Here is a 24901-nt window from a genome sequence, read left to right as displayed (position 1 = left end):
TATCCAAATCAAAGGAACTGTTTCGACCTTGTGGTCTTCCCAGTACTTTTTCATGCGTCCAATCTCGTGGTCTTTCTGGTATTGAAAATATTAATGTTGTGAATTTCTTTCTTGCGAGTATGAAGCATGTGTTTTTGTCCTTGATTTTTTTGTTTAATTTTATATTGTCTGTGATATCTTCTGGTGTAAGGCGATTTCCTTCAGATCCTCTCTTACTTCTCTCATCCATCTGCATCCTGTCTTAGTGTTTTTCTAGTCGAAATTGTACTGTACCGGTTGTTTCAGAAGTCTCAAATCTTGCATCCTCATGATATATTTGAAGAATCCTAGTCTCCTCTTATGCTGGTGTTATTGAAGGGTTCTAACTCTTTGTACATGACTTTGTTGGGCATGAGCCACCATTGCTTGCCTTTCTTTCTGGTACTTTTTGTTGATGCAGGTTCTTCCAATCCTTCTTTCGATTTTCTGGAGTTTATTGGTCTTTGATTGTTCGTTCAGGTGGAAGAGTGTTTCTGTTGCATATGTGGCTTCTGTTTTAAAACTGTTTGTAGTGTTAGTGTTTTGGGTTTATGGATAGACATTTTTTACTGTAGGTGTAACAAAAAATTAAAATTGTGTCTTTTTACTTATTTGGATGGAGGATGGATTTTTGATTAGATTCTTCGAGGTATTTAAATTTGATAGTAATCCAATTTAAATACCTCGACTTTATTTCCATTTATGTTTACTTCTTTTAATTGTATTGTTTTTGAGGCATAATTTCTGTCATGATATTTTGAAGCCAGTTTCATTTGCAATGTTCAAATATCTGTTTTTTAGCTTCATCGATGTTGTTTGCCAGCAGTACCAAATCGTTGGTGAAACTAGGGCAATTTGGTTTTAATTTTTTTCACCTATTTTTATTTTTGGGGGCATTTTTTGAGCCATTTCTTCATTTCCATTTCCAGAGTGCAGTTGAGTAGTACCGGTGAAAGTTTATCACCTGGGTATAGTTCTGTTTTGATCTCAAATAGTTCCAAGAATTAACCTCTGAATTTCACTTTTGTCTTAGTGTTTAAGAAGGTCAATTTTATCATGTTTATTAATTTGGGATGTAGTTCAAGGTGTCTTAGAATTTTTAGTAGGAATTCTTTATGGATGCAATCATATCCTTTCTTGAAATCTAAGAATGGTTATTACCATGTCTCTGCTTCTTTTTCTGTTGGAATCCATTATTAGTTTGAATTTCATGATCTGGTCTGGACAGCTCCTCCAGGATCTGAAACTTTCCTAGTTTTCTAGTTCTTTCTTGAGTTGCAAACCAATCCTGTTGAGGTTGAGGATGATTCTTGAAAGAATTTTGTATGTTATGTCTAGGAGTGAGATTCTGCTGTAGTTTTGTCTGCTTTTTTGTGTAGCGGTTGCATAATGGCTGTCGTCCAGTGTTGGTAGTTCTTGTTTGATCCAGATATTGACAAGCTGTTGATGAAGGGTGATTTTTACTTGTCTCCCTGCATGTTTCCAGATCTCTACAAAGGTCTGAACTTCTCTTGCCTGCTTTGTAATTCTTAATCTCACGTACTGCTTGGTAGACTTTTTTTTTTTATGGGAGGGTTGATGTTTTCTGGTGATCTTGTTATTGGGGTGCTGGTGTCGAACTTTAGGAGTTCTGTTGGTTCTTTGCAATTTTGGAATTAGTTGAAATATTTAGCTAGAATTTCTGCATTGTTTTTATTGTTATGGGCCAGACTATTGTTTTCATCCTTCATTAGTAGGGTTGGGACTTGTTTTTTGAAGGTTTTGTGGTAGTCTCTCAACTGAGTTTTGTTAAATTCGTCTACTGATTTCAGTGTTTTTATGATGTCTTTTTATTTTCCTTAGGAGTGGTGACATTTGTTCATTTTTTAATTATTTTTTTTTTACTTGTTAAAAATTTTCTTAAATTTTATTTAAGAAAATGAGGCATCTAAAAGCGAAGCCAGCATTCTTCACTTTTTACCCAAAATTGAGATAATGCTACCATTGTATTCTTTGTGTGTAACTATATCAATATTGATATTTCATTTAGTTGCAAAATCAGCTGTAATATATAATTTTTTAATTAAAAATTGGCTTTAGTTACAAAAACTATCCATTTTTTCCTTTCTTAAAATCAAAACCAGCAATCTCTAAATCAGCTAATCAGAAGCCTTTCTTTTGATTAGCTGATAAAGAAAAAAACATAAACAAAAGGTTATGTTTGTTTCTTTAAAGACATGTTAGTGAGTGTTGTGTTGTTTTTCTTTTGTAAAAATATTTTAGTTTGTAAGAAGGATAAAAATTAAAAAAATGGCAAGTGTAAATAATCCTTCACCTCTGTCTTTGTTTAAAGTCAGAAAACAAACATCCAAAAAAATGGAAACTAAATGTAGTTAAAAAGTTGAGGTTAATTTTCTCTTGTAATATATTTTAACGAGTTTAAAGTTAAATCAGTGCTACACACATACCAATCAAAATTATGTATTATGACAATAAAGATAGATCTCAAAAAACAATTCTTTTAAATTATTGTAAAATAATGCCTACCAAAAAATGTAGGGCTACAACTCATAGCCATGAGAGTAAAAAGTACCAAACTAAATATTTTGTTAAGATGAATGATAATGATCTTCCAATTTGTCAAAAGCATAGCCAAACTAAATATTTTATTAGGAAGAATAATAGTGATCTTCCTATTTTTCAGAAAGCATTTTTAAATGTATTATGTGTAAATCGATCAATAATTGAATTTGCTACTAAAAGTTTTGCTGAAACAGGGATTGCACCTGTAGAAAAGAGGGGTGATGATCATAATCACAAAAATTTAGGCCAAAAAGAAGTCATTCATTTGACTTGCCAGTGATTTCATTCATTTCTAAATTAACATACGTTCACCAACTGGGAGGCAATATCTTCCATCAGAGTTGAATTGCTAAAGAGCTGTATCTTGTTTAGCAGTATTGCTAAATTACACGAAATGTATTACGAGTTCATAGAAGACCAAAACTTTAAAGTCAAAGAATGCTACTTTCGATTTATTTTTAACTGTTTATTTAATATTGGTTTTGAAAGTCTGTGGGTAGATATATGCTTGACATGTTTAGAACTTGAGAAAGAATTCTGGTTCAGGGAAGACATGTTGTTGATCTGCTTTGTGTTATTATACTAGTTTTGGTTGGTATTTTTGGTGTTTTTTTTGGATTGACGACAGGTTTTGATGGATAAAATATTGGTGTGTGATATAAAGTGATTGATTTGAATATTGGACATCGGACTCATTTTTTATAAGTGTTTTTGTTACATCAGCATTATTGTAATAGACAATAGGTCTATTATTAAGTGTTTGTTTGCTTTGCAGGACAGTACAAGTTAGTTTTACACGTAAACAAGGACTTTGAAATTTTTTTCTGCTATACACTGGTGAGCAAAATTTCTGTCAATTATCGCTATTATAAGGGGATTTCCTTTTCATCCTATAACTCCTCATCCGTACATCCCAGACCCAAACCCCCTGGTTTCTATCCAAACCAAGGTCTTTCCTACCCCCTCACCAATTCTCCCCCCAAATTTTTGACTTCATTTTTGGAGTATACATATCCAGGACCCCTCTCCCCCTTATTCTTTTATTGTATTTTTTAATAAATTTTTCTTACCCCCCCAAAATAACCCTCTTCATCCCTTTTTTGAGCCTTATACCCCATCGAGTGGGGCATCAAATTAAGCAAATTTTGAAGTGGAGTTCATTGGTGTTGACCAAAATTTTTTTCAGTTTCACTGATGGCATCTAGAGGAAAAAAACCCGTGATACTTGGACTGCATTAGAGTATACTAAGATGCAAAGTCCTTATTCCTGGGACTTCTAAGCAGAATGATAAGACACCGTTGGTAGAGTCTGGAAGGAAGACAAGAGATGTAAAGAGCAAAAAACACAAGAAGGTATCCTCAGAAGAAGAAGAGACAGTCCAGGGGAGTCTGAAGGATGTCACCTACAGTTGGGGCTGGCAATGCTTACCCTAAAGCAACATTTGGGTAACAGACTAGCTAGTTACAACCCGCAGCATGAGAAGGAATAGGCGAGAATATTCAAGGGACTAAAAGTGCTGATAGAGGTGTCGCCCACATTGGTCGCAGTCATGCAAGCATCGCAGACTGAAACCTGGTAAGAAATGGTGGTATACTAGCATGCAAATTGACTGATGAAGAATTAGTGGCTATCATACCGAGACATTGGTCAGCAACAAGTGATTGAGTCATGCTGCTGAATAATGTGAACTGTTCGACCGTAAACACGTGTAATTTCATTGGCTGTGAAACAAAATATGGAGATAGATCCTAAACAAAGCTGCATCATTAAACCCGTGGTGGTGATGTGAGAAGTTACATCACTGCTGGGAGAGGATGTTCAATTGACTCAAAGGAGTATATTTTGAGTTTATTATGATTAATGGTGAATGTGGCTAATAACTGGAGATATTGAAAGAATTAAGACGTATTTGTAGTGGGCCGGAGCTGCTAGTCTTCATCCTCCCTTGGTGGGTGTGGGGGGGGGGAGTTGGTGCTGCGGTAAGGAAGATATTGATTTACCTGTGTAAAGAGCATATTAACCTGGTTAAGGTGTAATTGCAGAAGAGTGTACAGTGTGGTCAGAGCTGAAGGAAGATCATATGCTGATCTGTTAAGAACCATGAAAGCCACACTCACAAGGGAGGAGGTGGGTGAAGTTCTTTTGCTTCGTAAAGGACAAAATTATCAGTTGCAGATAAGAATAAAAGGATCACAAAGCACAGAGCAATTCACAACATCCCTTAGGGACAAGACAGCTGGTCTGCAAGTGGATATTTTAACAAGAGGTGGAAAGAGAACTACAGTGCATATTAAAGATACAGATGCAGAGATGACCAAACAAGAGATCAAGGATGCCATAGCACAAGAGGTGTTCTGTATATACTTGGTGCAACCTGCTTATGGTGAAACACAAAATGTTTCCATAGTTACAACGTCTGGGCCGTCAACAAGTTGATCGATCGGAGAATACAGATTTGCTGGATCCATTGTAGGGCCTACATTCAGGAAGATGTCGATGCTGGGGCACCGGTCATAGGAGAAGTGAGTGTAAGGACCCTGACAGGACAGAATTATGCTTTAATTGTGGGGGCAAGGGTCGTGCTTATAGCCCAAGTAGTGCCTAGACTGCAGGAAGGGGGACTGCCACACTGGAGGAGTGCCGTGCAACTCAACCAAGAATGATTAAAGTGTTGTTAACTAATGCCAACAGAAGTTTGCTCTTCCATGTTCTATTGGGAGAGGTAGCAAAGGTACAAAGTGGTAGCTACCAAACCAAACAAATATGTTGCAGGGCTGATTGGTGCACTGATAGCGAAGGAGATGTCGCTATCTGATGTCAGTGGCAGGTTAGCGTGGACCCTTCTAAGTCGTGGCAAAGGACTAATAGCATTGGAACTGGCAAGTGCAGTTGTCATTGGAGCATATGTTTCATCAAACATTGAGTTTGCTGCATTCAAATCATTCATGAACATGCTATATGGGATAATAACGACATCTCCCAAAAGAATGGTAGTAGTTGTCGGTGACTTCAACAACAGAGCAGTCATGACAGTAGTAGTACCACGAACTGTAGAGGTGAAGTGCTGACTGAATTGCTCAAAGCCATGGGGTGTTATTGTGTTAACGATGGGACCCCAAAATACCAGGCTAGGGGACACTGTTTGGTGTTAGATTTAACACTGCTCGATGGCAGGTGGAATCAAGACAACTACAGGTGGAGTGTGTTGATGGAAGATACGGCAAGTGACCATCTTGCTACATTACTGGAGCTAACAGATACCTTGTTTTATACTGCAGATAGGTGTCAGATGCTTTGGCCAACTAAGCAGCAAATAGAGAGAATTGTGATTAAAGCTCAATAGAATCGAGGAAGGTATACCACTGACTCTGGAAATGATGCAGACAGTCATACAGCAACTGATGATTCAGGTTATGGCAGTAGGAGAATCTCATAAGATGGTGTACTGATGGTTGCCACAAATTGGTAGGCTATGTGTTGAAATGCAGGCTAGTAGGTGGTGCTAGCAACGATTACAATGAGCTGGTATTGCTTATGAGGAGGCAGTGCAAAATTATATTGTAAGTAGAAGACATTTGCACAATGAGATCAAATGATCAAAGCGCGAGTGCTGGTACCGACTGTGTGAGGAATTAAATAACGATCCATGGAGTCAGGCCTACGGAATCTCAGTTAAATGATTTGGTAGGTGGTTATCAGTGCTGACTAGGGAGCAGACCAGAGAGCAGATAGCTGAGCTCTTTCAATGTACTGAAGATGAGGTCGAAGAAGTTATTAGATGTGATTCAAGACGGTTCAGTTTGGAAGAAGGCACAGCCGCAGTTAAACAACTAGGGAATAAAAAGAGCTCGAGCCCAGATGGCATATCAGCTGCGATCCTGAAAGGATTAGTAGAGAAGATACCGTGGGAGCTAGTTGATGCAGCTAGTTATGGAGTTGAGAATAGGTGTTTCCCACAATGCTGGAAACAATCCAGAGTAGTTTTTCTCCCAAAAAACCAGTTAAATGAAGATAGAGTAGCCTATAGACCCTTGAGTTTAATAAACTCCATTGGCAAGGTGGTAAAGAAGATTTTAGCAGCATACATCATTAGGGAGCTCAACGATGGTGAAGAGATAAGCAAAAGACAGTTTGGGTTTTAGAAGTGCCGTTCGACCACACAGGTGATTGTGAAAGAAAGTTATGAGTTGGGCCACAGAGATAAGAGATGGTACTTGGTGTACGCATGGAATTCGTCTGTTTATATCCTTAGACGTTAAGAACGTGTTTGGCTCGGTGCCATGGCAGGTAATTATGGCCACCATGTGGAAGAAAGGCATAAGTCAATATCTCTATTGCCAAGTTACAGATTATTTATCTGAGCAATGGAATACCAGCAATGCTCAGAAGGGCAGGATCAAATTTCAGTTGTTTGGTGGAGTCTCCCAGAGCTCTGTGCTTGGGAACCTGCTTTGGGTTCTAGCTTATGAGTGTTCTCTGTTTGAGGCTTCCAGAAGGTTCGGCTGCAATAGCCTATGCTGATGACCTTGCTCTCTTAATCCAAGGCAAGACTGAAGAAGAGGTAGCAGTGAGGGGAAATGCTTCATTAGCGATGGTCAGTGACTGGTTAAGGACACATGATTTAAAGCTTGTGCTAGATAAGAGTGTGTAAACTTTGATGACCGGCAGGAGAGTTGGCTGATCATCTGAAGGTTGATGATCAGCCAATTTTCAATACAGGCCGCATGTAAAATATCTGAGTGTCACATTGGACAAGAATTGTAAATTCATGGAACATATCTTGCAGAGCTGCATTATGTCTGAACGTACAATTAAGAAATTGAATATCCTCATGTCAATACAAAGAACACCCAAAATGTCAAAGCGAAGGTTGGTTATGTTAGTGACTACCTCCTCAATGCTATTTGCTGCAGCAGTATGGGATGCATCGACAGCCATAAAGCAGAATTTAAATAGAATGCAGAAGGTTCACAGAAGATCGTTGTTGGAGATGGTATCTTCTTACCATACTGTATCATATGAGACGCTATGCGTGGTTGCATCTGTACCACCGATTGAGCTTCAAGTTCGGGAAATAATAGTTATCTATAATGGTGTTCCCAAAGGTGAGGCAAGAAATAGAACACTGGATGACTGTAAGAAGAAGTGGAGAGCAGATGAATGTGTTGCCGCGTTGACCAAGAGAATAATATGATTTGCATTCTTGGCTTGGGAAGAATCCATGGTGAGACCAATTACTTCTTGACACAAATCATTACAGGTCACAGTAATTTCGAAGAGTATTTGAGGAGATTCAGGAGAAAGTAAAGGAATCCTCCAGATGTATGTTCTGTTAATAACCAGATGCGGTCAAACATACTGTTTTCATATGCCTGAGGTGGGAGGTTAAAAGATTCATGGGCAGTATATCAGGGCTAACACCAGAAACCCTCATAGATTATATGTTGAATTCTGTCAAACAGTGGAAGGCAGTTGAACGTTTTGTGACAGATGTGATTGAACAAAAGGTCAACGAGGGGAGATTGAGGGGGTTGTTAGAGTCACGGCAAACCCGCCAGGTTGGTCTAGTGATTAACGCGTCTTCCCAAATCAGCTGATTTGGAAGTCGAGAGTTCCAGCGTTCAAGTCCTAGTAAAGCCAGTTATTTTTACATGGATTTGAATACTAGATCGTGGATACCGGTGTTCTTTGGTGGTTGGGTTTCAATTAACCACACATCTCAGGAATGGTCGAACTGAGAATGTACAAGACTACACTTCATTTACACTCATACATATCATTCTCATTCATCCTGTGAAGAATTATCTAAACAGTAGTTACTGGAGGCTAAACAGGAAAAAAAAGTCACAGCGGATAGCCCCAACTGTGAGGGCGGCATGCTCTGGTGTGCCAGTCTCAATGAACGGCTGGGGACTCCGGGGGATTAGTGTAGGTTGAAAAGACCCGAACCGGTGAGGGTGTCTCGGTATCCTTCATTTGAGTTGGCAAATAACACCCTCAAAAGAGCTTGTTAGAGAACCTCAAAAGAGTTATACCCCCATCCAGTTCAGACCGATCTAGAAGTGAGGGTAAAAAAAAAAAAATGTTTAGAAAATAATAAAAATAATCAAAGTTGAAAAAATGTTGGCAAAAAGAATAAAATATTAGAGCTAAAAATAATCCATAAAAGATGAACAAAAGCATTTTATTCACTGTTAAAAGGGAAAAATTCTGGTGTTATGGTTCTGCCATTTGGTTGTCAAAAAACTTGCCATTACTAAAGGTACCAGATCAGAAAGCTTGCTGGAAGAGACAATGCTATCTATACAACTTTACAAACAGTTCAGGATGCATGTGTGACATGCATCAGATGATACACGTCACACATACATCAAGAATTTTTTAAAATCCTAATTCCTGAGAACTTTTCTATTGGTCATCCTGTAGCAGAAGATCCAGAAGAGGAGAACTTGTGTGATTATATGAAAGAATCTCCAGAACTTGTTGTTTAATAAAATTAATCATAGTTATAAGTTTTTTGGTTATGCAATAAAACTTTTGTTCTATAATTTTTTGGGTAGATAATATAAACATTTTTTATTCGTATATATTAGTTAGTGTTTCATAGTTTTATTGTAACTCATTACTACACAGCACTAACCTCTTAATTATAGTAACCTTTTTAATTAAAATTCAGGTATTTCAATTTATTAATTCAATTTTCTTATGGTAAATACAATGTAAATTAATATACAGTTTATAACACATTTTATCATTTCAAAGTAAGGTAAATTTAACTAACTAGCTAATCCAGTAAACACCAAACATCTTATATCCAGTTTTTGGAAGCAAAACCAACAATCTCCAGATTTAAATTGCTTTATTTAAATATTCTTTATAAAGAAACTAGTAAAATTTTGTGGCCTACATTCTTAATGCTTCACTAAAGTATTAACTGACATTTCAAAGAATTCCACTTCATAAAAATATCTGAAAATGATATTGGTCTCCCCTGTAAAACTTATTTCACTGGAGGTTGCTTTGCTTTGTTTTTAGACACTTCAGGTGTAGTTTATTAAAATTGTTCAAATGATTCAAAAAGGGCTATTCTCAAATTTATCACCATTTTATACTGTACTATAAATATGATGAAAGTTTTTACATTAATTGATTTGCTCTAACTGACTAAAAATATCTGATTTTGTAATTATCATTTATTTTTCAGACAAGATATGGTAAGATAGGAGTAAACATTTGCTACGGTAGACACCATCCTTTGAACTGGCTAATGTTTGGCATAAATGGTGCAGAGATTGTGTTTAATCCATCTGCTACTGTTGGAGATTTGAGGTAAGATTATATATTGTCACAAAAAAATACATAAACTTTTAATGGCCCTGTGTGAGGCCGCTGAAAGTAATTATTACAGTTGAAAAATTAAAGATCAGTTGTATTCGTCGTATTTATTTTTAATTTTGAAGAAAATGGTTCTTTTTTTAAATATATTAAAAATATGTCAGTCACAATATTATTTAGTCAGAAGATTAATAAACTGCATCCCTAGTACTTGATGATTTGATTATGACTTGAGCGTAGTGAACTACTTGCATCCTGAAAGTGAAATGATGTTCACTAAAAGATAAAAATGACATAACTAGTGATGAGCCAGATCACTGTTGTCAAGCACATTAATGAGTATCTGTTTTAAAAGATAATTAAACATAAAGAAAGTTGGAGTTTCTACATTTCTGTCAGAAAAATTGACACAGAAATTGGATCATGCACAGTAAAAATATATTATCGAGGTTTTATTGTTGTGTTTCATTATTTTGTGATGAATAACTAGCTTCGCTAATCAGATGCTAGACTAATTTATCTTGGCAGCATTTTCAGTGAAATTATTTGAATTAATCAGTTTTTTTTTTAAATATCTGTTTATGTTATGAATTCTCATCTGTATCTTTCAGTGAGCCATTATGGGGTATAGAAGCAAGGAATGCAGCTATTGCAAACTGTTATTTTACATGTGCAATTAACAGAGTTGGTACAGAAGAATTTCCCAATGAATTCACTTCAGGAGATGGTAAACCTGCACATAAAGAATTTGGAGAATTCTATGGCTCAAGCTATGTTGCTGCACCGGATGGCTCCAGAAGTTCTGTAAGTACAGTTTGTATTTTTTTATTTATAGTATTATTTCTTATTAAATGTGCATTACTAAAGGTAGCATGAAGAGTAATAATTTATTTCCAGTAAAATAGTTCTGATAACTGTATCAAATATATAATTTTAATTTATTTCACAAAACTGCATACTTTTAGAATTTTCACAAAGATAAACCACTGATGGCCTTGTTTTCATTGGCTTTACTCAAATCCAATTAACTAGTCAGGATTTATAAGATTAAATAAAAAGGATTTATACATTTTCTTTGTATTCAGCAATATAAAAATATATTGATTTTAAAAGTTTAAAAAAATATAGGTATATTATTAATGCTTTTTTAGTTTACTTCAGCTTTGAGTAAACTGCTAAACTTAAATTACATAAATATAAGTTGCAGCTTTAGTGAACATGCTAAATGGTTTTAAATTATTATATTTAGAATGAGTCTGGACTCATTTTACATCATTACAGTTCTTTGGACTGTAATTTCTGGAAATTACATTAGTTATATATAGATTTTACTTGATGTTATACCAATTTTTTTCAAGATTATCCAGCATTTCTTTTAGAATTTCATTGAATGAAAAGAAAAAAAAATATTATGCAAGATATTGTAAAAAAAACATATGAAGTTGAAATTTTATTAAAATTGAAAAAATAAGTTAGATAGATATTATCTTTATGTATAGATATTATTTCATAGATTCAATTAGGTTTAAGAATATATACTAATAATTCAGATAATGATCCAATCAGGTTTAAACAGCAAGCCAAATCTTGGTTGAAAAAAGTGTTTACTGTTTTAAAAATTGAGATACATAAAGAAAGATTATGTTAAAATTTTACCAATGTTTGCTTTTATACTGAATAATCTAAATAATATTGCTGTAGAAATTAATACTATAATTTTATTAATATACCAGAATATAGCAGTAGTATAGGAATTTTTTCAAGGAAATTTGGATATTCAAAAGTGCCAAAAAAGTATAAATTTTTTTTAATATTATAAGTGCAGTATCTTTTGGATTCAATTATCCTTCTACATGTGTATTGCAAATATATATGTTTTATGCAATATTTTATTTTACAGCAGGTATGATTTAATGCTGTGTATTTTGTAGTAGTTTCATATTATAGTAATATAGAACTTGTAATAAAGACAAATTGTAGAGAATTACGTAAAATAGATATTTCAAATTTTAACTTTGTACAGTATTGTATAATCCAAATTGTGTGATGATAAGTAGTGCTGATTAAAAATGAAAATTTATCTATCTTTCGATTGATTTGATTATCTTAAATAAAAGTAATCTTATTGGTGTACAAAATTGTAGAAGATTAGTTACTTTTATCTTTGTTTTAAAGTAAGTATAATTTGTTTTACTTATGTTAATTTATTTTCATAAATGTTCAAGAAAAAAAGTATTAAATTCCATAATTTTTTACATTTTACAAATAATAGAAATATAATATAATTACTTTGGTATTCAAATTATGTAGAGTAAACATAAACATGCAGCTAAAAAAAAAAAATCATTATTTATATATATAAAAGATAATTTTTACTTTCCTGGCATCATAGCTTTAGAGGTATGCTGCAGAAAGGAAAGTTTGGTAATCAGTCAAAAAATGGGATATGGGTTTTTTACATTTCTCAACGTTTCACCTAGGAATCTCAAAAAACAAAAAAAAAGTGGGTAGGGGTAATATTCATATAAATGTGTGCATATGTACATATTTGTGTTGGTGTATTTGAAACTTAATAGTTTTTAACTGGATAAATAGATTTTGAGGACATTTTGTGCAGAGCCTTGTGTATATGGGGAGTTGGTAAAATTTTGCAATCAATATATCCAGAAGGTGGGAGTAGGGGTTTTGGGAGTCAATTTTCTCAAAATTGTGCAAATATAACCCCACCTTATATTAAGTTCAGTACATGTGTACATGTTTATATGATTTAAAAAAAAAATTGCCCCATAATTCCCTCTTCTACAAAAAATCTTTTATTTATTGCACATTTTTTAACCAAATTTCTTTTAATGTCTTCCTAGGCATAGTAGTAATGTAAGCGACCCCCGAAAAAATACTGTGGGGGCAATGTTAAGGGAGGGAAACTTACATAAGTTTAAAAATATCAATTTTTTGAATTTTCCAAAACATTTTTGGTTTATTAAAATTTTTAATATCATTAAAAATTTAATTAATATACTTTTAATAGTAATATTACAATAAAATTTCATCATAATTCATCCCCACCCTCAAAAAATAAGTTTTGGGTAACTTTTTATTGGTTGTACTTTTAATATTTTTTTTATCATTAATGTGAAATGTTGAAAAATCAAAAAAAGGTTTTTGGAAGTGGGGGAGTAGGAAAACATTAAAGAATAATGATTTTTTGTATTTTTAAAACTTTTCTGGCTTATTTAAACATAAAACCATAATTTTACAATAAAACTTCATCATAAATTACCTTCTGCCCCAAAAAAGAAATCTTAAGTAAATTTTCATGAATAATTATTTTTTTCTCTAAATAAGAATAAATAACCAATGCTAGGAAGGTATTACAACTTTGTTGTCAGCTCTTTTAATTGCACACATGTGATTTGAAAGCAATGGTTATAATATAGTTTTAATGTTGTTACCAAACAATTTATGAAATTAGGGAACCTAGAGAACCAGTGTTGATGGTTACCATCACTTATCAAAAAAATAAGGATGATATTCAACAGGTTTAAAAGGTAGATTTTAATCCACTACTACTGCTGTTAATAGAATTTAATGTTGCATATGTTTCCAATTAATAGGTATCATTATGAAAGAAAAGGTTTTATTCACATTACTTTATCCAAAACCAATTATTTTTAATTTTGCAAAACATTGTTAAAATTCTGTTTAAAAAAATATGTCTGTGTGTGTAACTTTTATTATCTACCTTTTAAATGGAACAACAATTCATTTTATTATTCACTCCTTGTTAAAAATCTTTAAAGTAAAATAATATATAATCTTTTAAACATTTTACTCTTTGATTTTTTTTAAGAATAAGTATTTGCCTATCTAAATTTAACTTCCATTCACCAAACTCAATATTGTTGACTTTTCTTCTAATTAAAAAAAAAAAAATGTATTTTGCATAAAAGTCCTTAAGGTAGTATTTTATGTTCACAGAATAAAAAAAGTATGTGTCAAGCATTGCTTTATTTCTAAATGAATAATTTTCTTTTGAAAAGTAATTATTAATTTAATATTACTTAGGCATTAACCAACCCAATAAGCAGTTCCATATTGTAAGTGAATTAACCAATGCAAAGTAAAGTAATTATAAAACATTTTTTTATAAAATAGGATCAAAGAAAAAGCTTCCTCACTGTTTTCAATTTGAGATTGCTAATTTTTTTTTTTCTACGCAAAAAATTCTTACTAATATGATCTTTCCAAGAAAATGTTTAACTACTAATCCTGGACACTTGTTTTACTTAAACTATCTCTACACTACTATTACATTGCTGTATCATCTGAATACATTAACATCTATAATATAATGAATGGCTTATTTAATTTTAATTTCTCACTTACACTAAAAATTGTAAAATTTGTTTTAGTGCTTACAATTGTCTTAATCTATCCAGGTCACGCTACATTTTAATTCTCAACATATCAGTGGAACTTTGCCTACTTTTCATAACAGAGGGTAATACATCAGCAAATATTGTTAAACAGCCCTCAAATCTACCTTGGCGTAAATAATTTATATTTACAAGTTGTCACTTTCTGTTGGAGCAAGTTAGAATTGTACTCGCTGTTCATGGTATGATGTTTTTCTAAACAGTAACTAAAAATTGGCCCTTGCAAATCCCAGAAGATCATCAGCATCACTTTACCAGCTGACACATGAGTTTTGAATTTTTTTGTGGGCAAATCTGGATGTTTCCACTCAAGACTTTGCCATTTGGGTTCAGGCTCAAAATGGTGTATTCATGTTTCATCACAGGTTTTTTGCTTCAAACTGTTCTTTGAGCTCAGAACAAATTCAAATCCGGGTGTCTTTATGGGCTTGAGTCAACTTTTGGAGCCCATCTAGAACACATTTTGTGATAATTCAGCATGTCATGAATGATTGAATGCGCGGTTCCAATACAAAAATTACAAAATCTAGCACTGGGAAATTTTGACTCGCCTGTCTTTGTGAATAAGATCATTTGTGATTTTGCAGTGTGGTAGTCAAACTTCAACTGGGCTTTCAGAGTGATGAAGATCAGTCATACCTGTTCTTGAATTAAACTGGTTCACTCTCTTCATTTACACATGTTATTCATTGCGGTTTAAACACTCTTCACCATACTATTTTGACATTCTTGAGTACATTTCTGCTGGTTTTAAACCTTCTAGCAAAAATCTCATCACTGAATGATGCTTTTCCGACGTACACTTTTCAAGCGAAGCTGACATTCTGAAATCAACAAAAGAGGTTATGTTTAGATTATTTATATTCAAACAGCTGATTAAATCTGTTCCCAAGGTTGCCAACTTGACCATCAAAAGGTTTCATTGTCATTGAATGAATTATTTTTTCTCTACATCAATTTGTTGTGTTAATTATTGAAAGCCCCTTGTATATTTTTAAGTCATCTTGCCTAAATTTTAGTTTGTTCATTTGCAGTTTATTTTTCTGAAATGATTATATTTTCTAATGCTTTTACAGAGCCAGTTTCAGTTTCCATTCTCTTTCTCTCTTTCTAGCTTTCTCCAGCATAAATATTTTATTAGAAATGTTTGACTGTCCATCCTCTGAAGACATATCTATCTTAATTCTTCTTGCTTTAGACCATGTCCTATACCTCTAAATTTTATTTTCAGAAGTCATAAAATTAATATTTTCCTTAGAGATTTGTATACAAATATCTTGGAAAACCTTTTTCAGTCCTTATGTTAATTTTTAAACTTGTTTTTGTGGCATTTTTCCTACAAATGAAGCAATTACATAATTATTTTTCAAATTCGAAATAAAAACCTTTATTGCTATTGTTAAGTCTTTAGAGCTAGTATGGACTGTATTGGTATTTGGATGAAATTATGAAACCATGTTCTTCTAGGATAGTTGAATTTAATTTTGTCACATTAAAAAATTTTGTCACTTAAAATAATATACAAAACAAGTCACATTAGACTAAGAGAATGCATGACTACGCCGGACAGGAATTATTTGTCCGTTAATAGGTTTAGTAGGGATTTGACCAGAGGCTGTAAAACCAAGACGAGTTTCTTGAAGTATAGTATGATTAGAATTATGAGTTAACTGGACAGCTTAAGCAAAGAAGGATAATATGGAGCTCCTAGAAGATTATCCACTTGCCCAGGGATATCAAAATTAGGATCAGCAAGAAAAAGATGACAAGGAATTTCCCAGTCGGCTCCATCTAAAATCATCAGTAACAAACTGTAATTGATGACAGTATATGACATTTCAAGATAAAATTAAAATTTTCATACCTACAATTAATATTTAAATTAACACTTAACTTCGACTGAGTAACAACATTACTAATACCTGATATCGACATTAAGACAGGTTCGGTTTGAAGCTCAAATTTAGCAGCAAGCCCTTCAGTACAAAATGAAATTAAAGCAGAATCAAGTAAAACCCGACTTGAATGAAATTACCTTGTTTATCCTTGACATTAACTACAGCTGTTGCAAGTAAAACAGACTTGTTAGGTTCTGATTTTAAAGTACAATATGACCTATTAGTTGGAGGAGCTTGATTTGGCTTGGAAGATTTATTTGCTGACTCTTGCAGCGCTTTATCTAAATGAATCGATGTATGATGCTTTTGTGAGCATTTTTTTACATTTTTGATTGCTTGGGCAATCTTTTACGATATGCTGTTTACTTAAACAATTAAGACATAATTTTTCCTGAAATACAATTTTTTTCTTTTTATTAATATCATATTTTAAACATTTATCACACTGATACAATTGATGGTTTGCTAGTTTTACATAATTCACACATAAAATTATTAGAATTAGTTACATAAAATACATTTTTATTAGAAATAGGTGTGGAAAAATCATATCTTTTGCGGCTAAAGCTTACATTAGATGACTGTGCATTTTCATTACCTTGAACTGTGTCGATGGATTTAAGTAATTTACTCTTAGATTCTAAGAAGGAAATAAGTTGTTCTAACTTTCGAAATTCATTTTCTTCCTAGTCTAATGTCTAATGTTTCTTCCTAGTCTTTTAAAGTATTTAAATTTAAATTTTGAGTAATAAATTATATTATAAATGTATTATAAATTGTATTTATAAATTCTAAATGACTAATATTTCGATTCTGTAATACATTTATATTTGAATTAATTTGGATAAATTTTCCTTTTTTAAAATGGTTTTAGTTTAATAATTTCTACAGTATGTTTGACTGCAATTAGCCGTATGTTGTCATAACAAGCTTTAAGTAATTTTATTGCAGTTTCATAATTTTCACATGTTACTGATAAATTTCTTATTACATCTAGTGCATACCCCTTAAGAAATTTGTAAGGTAGTAAAATCTTTCAACATCAGATAATTCCTTGTGGTTATGGACTAAACTATTAAAAAGATCAAAAAACTTATGCCAAGCTCTCACATCCCCATGAAGGGCTCAATTTGTATAGGTTTTAATGTAATTTGATTGGGTTTGTTAACTATTTTATTTGAGTCAGTTACAGCTGAATTTTTGAACCGATTTTCTAGTTTTTATGTTTTAATTTAAGTTTATCAAAAATATCATATATGTCTATTCTCTAAGTCTTTATCTGTTGCATCTTTATGCAATTTTATTGCAGAGTGAATTTCAAAAAAGGTTTTTTCATATTCTAACAGCTTATTCAATTTTATAGTGAACAGATCATAATTGTCTGAATCGGAATTAAAATTATCAATGAATGTTTTTAATTTTGCTATACAGTTTTTCATAATACCTCGTACCTTAATTACATCTTTAAATTCCATTTTGACTGGAACCATAATATTGACAGATAATTAAGTAGTAAATTTATAATAACTTAAATTATTATAAAATAATACTGTTAAAAATAAATAATAAATATATAAAGTAATATTAAATTATATTTAATAATCAGAAGTTTAGAATCATTGTAATAAGGATAAAATCAAAACCTAAACCGACAACGATTGTTAACGTCCATATGCGTACAAGCGCCCATGATGATGATGAGGTAGAGTGTGTATACGAAGAGATTGATGAAGCAATTAAACACGTAAAAGGAGATTAAAATTTAATAATAGTTGGAGATTGGAATGCAAGCATTGGAAAAGGCAAGGAAGGAAATATAGTGGGTGAATACGGGCTGGGCAAAAGGAATGAAAGAGGGGACCGACTTATAGAGTTTTGCACGAAGTATAATTTAGTAATTGCCAACACCCAATTTAAAAATCATAATAGAAGAATATACACTTGGAAAAAGCCAGGCGATACTGCAAGGTATCAGATAGATTATATCATGGTTAAGCAAAGATTTAAAAATCAACTCGTTGACTGCAAAACTAACCCTGGAGCAGACATTGATAGCGACCATAATTTGGTGATAATGAAATGTAGATTGGGGTTTAAAAACCTGAAGAAAAGGTATCAGATGAATCGGTGGAATTTAGAGAAGCTTGAGGAAGAGGAGGTAAAGAAGATTTTTGAGGAGGACATCGCAAGAGGTCTGAGTAAAAAAGATAAGGTAGAAAATGTAGAAGAAGAATGGGAGAATGTTAAAAAGGAAATTCTTAAATCAGCAGAAGCAAACTTAGGCGGAATAAAGAGAACTGGTAGAAAACCTTGGGTTTCAGACGATGTATTGCTGCTGATGGATGAACGTAGAAAATATAAGAATGCTAGTGATGAAGAAAGTAAAAGGAACTATCGGCAATTAAGAAATGCTATAAACAGAAAGTGCAAACTGGCGAAAGAAGAGTGGATTAAAGAAAAGTGTTCAGAAGTGGAAAGAGAAATGAACATTGGTAAAATAGACGGAGCATACAGGAAAGTTAAGGAAAATTTTGGGGTACATAAATTAAAATCTAATAATGTGTTAAACAAAGATGGTACACCAATATATAATACGAAAGGTAAAGTCGATAGATGGGTGGAATATTTGAAGAGTTATACGGAGGAAATGAATTAGAAAATGGTGTTATAGAGGAAGAAGAGGAAGTTGAGGAGGATGAAAATGGAAGAAACAATACTGAGATCTGAATTTAAGAGAGCATTAAAAGATTTAAATGGCAGAAAGGCTCCTGGAATAGACGGAATACCTGCAGAATTACTGCGCAGTGCAGGTGAGGAAGCGATTGATAGATTATACAAACTGGTGTGTAATATTTATGAAAAAGGGGAATTTCCGTCAGACTTCAAAAAAAGTGTTATAGTAATGATATCAAAGAAAGCAGGGGCAGATAAATGTGAAGAATACAGAACAATTAGTTTAACTAGAGTCATGCATCAAAAATCTTAACTAGAATTCTATATAGAAGAATTGAGAGGAGAGTGGAGAAAGTGTTAGGAGAAGACCAATTTGGTTTCAGGAAAAGTATAGGGACAAGGGAAGCAATTTTAGGCCTCAGATTAATAGAAGAAGGAAGATTAAAGAAAAACAAACCAACATACTTGGCGTTTATAGACCTAGAGAAGGCATTCGATAACGTAGACTGGAATAAAATGTTCAGTATTTTAAAAAAATTAGGGTTCAAATACAGAGGTAGAAGAACAATTGCTAACGTGTACAGGAACCAAACAGCAACAGTAATAATTAAAGAACATAAGAAAGAAGCCGCAATAAGAAAGGGAGTCCGACAAGGATGTTCCCTGTCACCGTTACTTTTTAATCTTTACATGGAACTAGCAGTTAATGATGTTAAAGAACAATTTAGATTCGGAGTAACAGTACAAGGTGAAAAGATAAATATGCTACGATTTGCCGATGATATAGTAATTCTAGCCGAGAGTAAAAAGGATTTAGAAGAAACAATGAACGGCATAGATGAAGTCCTACGCACGAACTATCGCATGAAAATAAACAAGAACAAAACAAAAGTAATGAAATGTAGTAGAAATAACAAAGATGGACCACTGAATGTGAAAATAGGAGGAGAAAAGATTATGGAGGTAGAAGAATTTTGTTATTTGGAAAGTAGAATTACTAAAGATGGACGAAGCAGGAGCGATATAAAATGCCGAATAGCACAAGCTAAACAAGCCTTCAGTAAGAAATATAATTTGTTTACATCAAAAATTAATTTAAATGTCAGGAGTATCTGAGAAGAAAAGATTAGAAGCTTTTGAAATGTGGTGCTATAGGAGAATGTTAAAAATCAGATGGGTGGATAAAGTGACAAATGAAGAGGTATTGCGGCAAATAGATGAAGAAAGAAGCATTTGGAAAAATATAGTTAAAAGAAGAGACAGACTTATAGGCCACATACTAAGGCATCCTGGAATAGTCGCTTTAATATTGGAAGGACAGGTAGAAGGGAAAAATTTTATAGGCAGGCCACGTTTGGAATATGTAAAACAAATTGTTGGGGATGTAGGATGTAGAGGGTATACCGAAATGAAACAACTAGCACTAGATAGTGAATCTTGGAGAGCTACATCAAACCAGTCAAATGACTGAAGACAAAAAAAAAAATCGGAAGTTGAGTGAATAAGGTTGTCCCAATGTATACTTGATATGCTGTCACCTGCTGGTATTGGTCTTGCTTCAGTTCAAAAATAAACAATAAATGTAGCATGAACTGCGACTGTGAGTGTGCGTATGCAGTACAGTTCTAACACTGTGAAGCTTACAAAACCGGTATTATTGAAGACCCACAACGTATAACCACTATTGTTATAATCTTATGCATAACTGCATGTTACAAGCTATTTAAAATGTATTTAATTTTACACATTTCCTTCTAATGCCACTTGTACCCTTGAATGTACACTGTTCGATGAATTTAATGTTCACACAGTTCTTATGAAACATTAAGTAATGCTATTTAACACTGTTTATAAAATCATAAATACTACAAGATCCAGTTTGGAGACGCCACAATCGCATTTTAAACGATTCGGGTCGTAGGACCAAAAACAGATGTTAAGTCTTTAGAGCTAACGTGGACTGTATTGGTATTCAGATGAAATGATGGAAGCATGTTCTTCTAGGATAGTTTATTTTTGTCACATTAGACACACTTAAAATACTATACAAAACAAGTCACATTAGACTAAGAGAATGCATGACCGTACTGAACAGGATTCTTCGCTCAAATGGCAGTATGAAACTGACTCACAGGCCAGCGCTAGTAGATACTAGAGTGCAGCACTAGCTGGCTCAAGCTAGTAACAGAACAACCTTTGTTGCTACGTCTGTGCATTTCAAATATATTTAATTCTTTAAAATGTGAATTTAACATTTTACTTAAAAAAATAATAGCACTAAAATAATTTACTGTAAAAATGTTATTATAATCTAATTTTACCTTATAGAATAAATAATAAATTCATTGTAGGTATCCAAAATACTGGTAACAGGCAGACCACAATACACATTCATTTACTGTGAAGTCTAATCATGCTAGGGATAATATAAGGTTAGGATATTACGATTGTTTTTTTTTGCAGAAAAAGGTTGATGCCTCATCTTTGAAAGGAAGTTCAGTTTTAGAACAGGATTCTGCTTGTTCTATGTATGCGATACTTTATCTGGATATTTTTAAATGTTGTATTTGTAACAGAGATGTTTAGTTGCCCTCAGTTTTGTTGTTACTATTTTTAATTTTTCATTACTTATCTGACAAATTGTCTCATAAATCAGACATTCCTCTTCAGTCTGCTCAACTCTTCAGTCAAAAAATTTTATGTTTATTAAAATATCTCTTGAAAAAAACATAAACCAAGAAACCAAGGCCCTACCTCTCAATCTCTCATGAAAGTAGAAATTAAAACAGTTATAATGAAAATAGATGGGGTGGGACTTCACCGATCATTTTAACTTAGTTAAAGTTATACTTACTTAGTTAAAGTTATACTTACTTAGTTAAGTTATATTAACAAATTATTATTTTTTTTGTATGTCATAAATGTAATTTATAAATTTTAATTTAGATTCACAGTTGAGAGCTCAGTTTGTCATTTTTATTGATGACTACCTTATTTAAAACTGCCTGCACATTGATCATGTCTTAACTTAATCCAACATTTCTATTTATTTTCTCTAGAAACTGTCTGTCAGCTACAGTTTTTTAATCAGTGCTATTTTTTAATGGAGTAATGCATGAAAAACACCAAACCTGATAAGGATTCAAACCCCAATTATTTATGAAATATATTGTATCACTCTACCACAGATGTCAAAGGAATGGCAGAGCTATAAAACATCTACAAAAGAAAAAACAAAATCTAAATATTACTAAATAATACTAAATCTAAATACTAAATATTACTAAATCTTAATATTTTGGGAATGCTCTCAACATAAAGCGGTAGAATCAGATCAAATATTGTATTTTCAATTTAAAATGTAGTGACTTACTTCATTTTTCCTTATTAAAGTTCCACATCATCTCTGGGTTGAGTTGTACTTGTCTTAACATATCTTAATATCAAGACATGTTGCAAAGTATCACATTTAGTATCTTCTTAAATTGCAACATTTTTTGAAGTATTTACTTGATTCAAGGCTCAGTTAAAACCACTCCAGAATCTCTCTTCTGTTTTTCTCAAGATAAATTATGAATCATTTGACAATAATCTTGCAAGACTCTGATCAACCTTTTACTATTAAAAATTTTTAACTCTGTGGCTGGATCTCAATTTAAGTTATCCTTTATATCAAAATATGTCACTTTTTATTAATTTTACTGAAATGAGTGCAGATTTACGTGAATGTGTGTGGATTCATCTCATCTATAAGGGTCAGTTGTGTTTATGTAACTTTATGAACACATCAGGATTCATAATACCACTGTTGAAACTAAAATATTTACTGCTGCTCATATCAATTGCTTAATGTATAGTAAAATTTTTAAGTACTAATTTTGTATAGATTATTATTTTACTTATTTATTGAAGTTGAAATATATGTTAAGTGATTTTTATTGACTACAATTTTAATTCAGTTTTCTGCTCATATAAATAACGACAGTTTTTTGTAACTGACGAAATAAAGACATCATGTAAATTAGCATTGTGTGTATGACAATTTAAAAAAAAGTAATTAAAAAACTATCATTTTTTTCAGAGTCTTTCAAGAAATAAAGAGGGGTTACTAGTTGCTGAACTTGACCTAAATTTATGTAGACAAGTCAAGGATGTATGGTGTTTCCAGGTACAGTCAGTTTATTTATATTTTTAAGCTTTTTTCAAAAATTTAAGATGTGGTTAATAAGGAAACCTGAATACCTTTGATAATTGAATAAATCAAATCACAGGTGCTATCACAACATAGGTGGATATTTATAGAAAAGACAAATTAAGGAGTGATCCCTGATAGGGAGCAGAATGATCCTTCCAATTGTTGTTTAATAGCACCTTGAATGATGGTTAAACTGCAGATATCTTACATTTTGAGTAATATGTTATTAAAAACTGAAATACTAAGTCATATTTAATTTTTTCATTTCTTTGTTTATTGCATTCTGACATGGACTCCTCTTAATTAAATTATCTCCTGATTACATCTCCACTCGGGGATTACAGGGACTACTGAAGAGAAATAGAAAAATAGTTTAAAATTAGATGTGTTAGGAAGTAGTGAAATAAGATTTATAATTGAAAGATATTACAGGATCAAAAAAAAAAAATTGAAAATCAACAATATTAGCAATATGCCATTGTAAGCAACTATGTAAAAGTCTATATTATTTAGAATAGATTGAAATTCCAAGATTACAACATTTTTATAAAGATGTTAGAGTATTTAGCCACAAGTCTTTTGCTTAAAAGCATGTACATTTTTCTTTATTTATTAAATTCCATTGAAGAGGATTTAAAAAGTTGAGTATACTAGCCCTTTAAAAAGTTGATAAGTGAATGTATTGTCAAATACTTGTACTAAATTTAAAAAAGTCATCCAATATATTAGTAACATGTTCCTCACATCAGTACATAATAAGTTGATGTAGTTGTTGTAGGTGTATAATTTTTTACTTGTGTAACTGATATTGGTTATTGGTTTTAACTTTGGTAATTATTTTTCTAACTTGAAATTTTATTCTTAATAAAATTTTAACAATTTATCTAATAAAACATGATTTTATTAAAATATTATTTTCTGAGATATTGATTTAAGAATTAGCTTGGCTGCTGTATCAAAAATTGAAAAGATAGATTTCAGTATTTATTTATTATTGAGAATGTCATTCTAAACAGATAAAAAAAAATAAAAATAAAAATAAAAAAAATTATCTTTATAAAAATATTTCTGTTTCTTAAAATAATCAATTTCTGTTTTAAAAACAGTTAGCCTTTTTTTCTAATAGTATCTAAAAATCAAACTCCTGAATATTAGATAACTTTTTATATACCAATTATTTTATGATTATATTATAAGTAATTTGAGCTTGTTAATTTTTTATAATTGGTTTTCAGATGACACAAAGACTACCACTCTACGCAGAGTCACTGACAAAAGCAGTTGATATAAATTATAAACCACAAATTATAAATAAATGTAATCAGTAAATACACGACTGGATATATATCATTGTATTATAAATACTATATTTTGCTATTGACATTGGTGATTGTTATTTTATTTCTGATACTTCTGCAATGTAGTACAGCTAATTGTGCAGGGCAATTGTAAATTTGTACATAATAAAATTGTAAAAAGTTACTTAAAATGTAGTTATTAATTAGTATCTGAGAAAAGTGAGTAAGAAATATCCTCCTAGTGAAAAGGATGGTAACTGATAAAAAAACTCATTTTGAAGAAAAATGTTCTTAAAGTTTTGAGATTTAGAGAGATTTAGTTTTGAGATTATAGTAAATCTGGTTTTACAAAAGAATGAGTTTTTAAAATTTTATAATTTTCTGACTTGTAATCAGTTAAAAAGTTTTGATTACCCACGGGACATATTACCCAAAATGTACCATACTTATCTAATGAGATAAAAACCACTGTTAATTCCGTTGAA

At 32.1% G+C, this 24901-nt stretch overlaps 1 protein-coding gene across 1 annotated transcript in view; it reads left to right on the top strand.

Annotated features, from left to right (window-relative positions):
• The window catches only part of pyd3 (beta-ureidopropionase pyd3), a 43577-nt gene extending 18970 nt beyond the window's left edge, over window positions 1–24607 (top strand). The window contains exons 6-9 of the mRNA XM_075360094.1: window positions 9786–9910; window positions 10528–10720; window positions 23005–23091; window positions 24354–24607. Coding sequence (XP_075216209.1) covers window positions 9786–9910; window positions 10528–10720; window positions 23005–23091; window positions 24354–24446 — 498 coding nt within the window. The 3' untranslated portion in view covers window positions 24447–24607. The remainder of the gene's footprint in view (window positions 1–9785; window positions 9911–10527; window positions 10721–23004; window positions 23092–24353) is intronic.
• Window positions 24608–24901: the final 294 nt, after the last annotated feature.

The sequence above is a fragment of the Lycorma delicatula genome, chromosome 1 (genome assembly GCF_047948215.1).
Source record: "Lycorma delicatula isolate Av1 chromosome 1, ASM4794821v1, whole genome shotgun sequence".
In the NCBI taxonomy this organism is placed as follows: Eukaryota; Metazoa; Arthropoda; class Insecta; order Hemiptera; family Fulgoridae; genus Lycorma; species Lycorma delicatula.
This window is presented reverse-complemented; position numbering and strand designations above follow the sequence as displayed.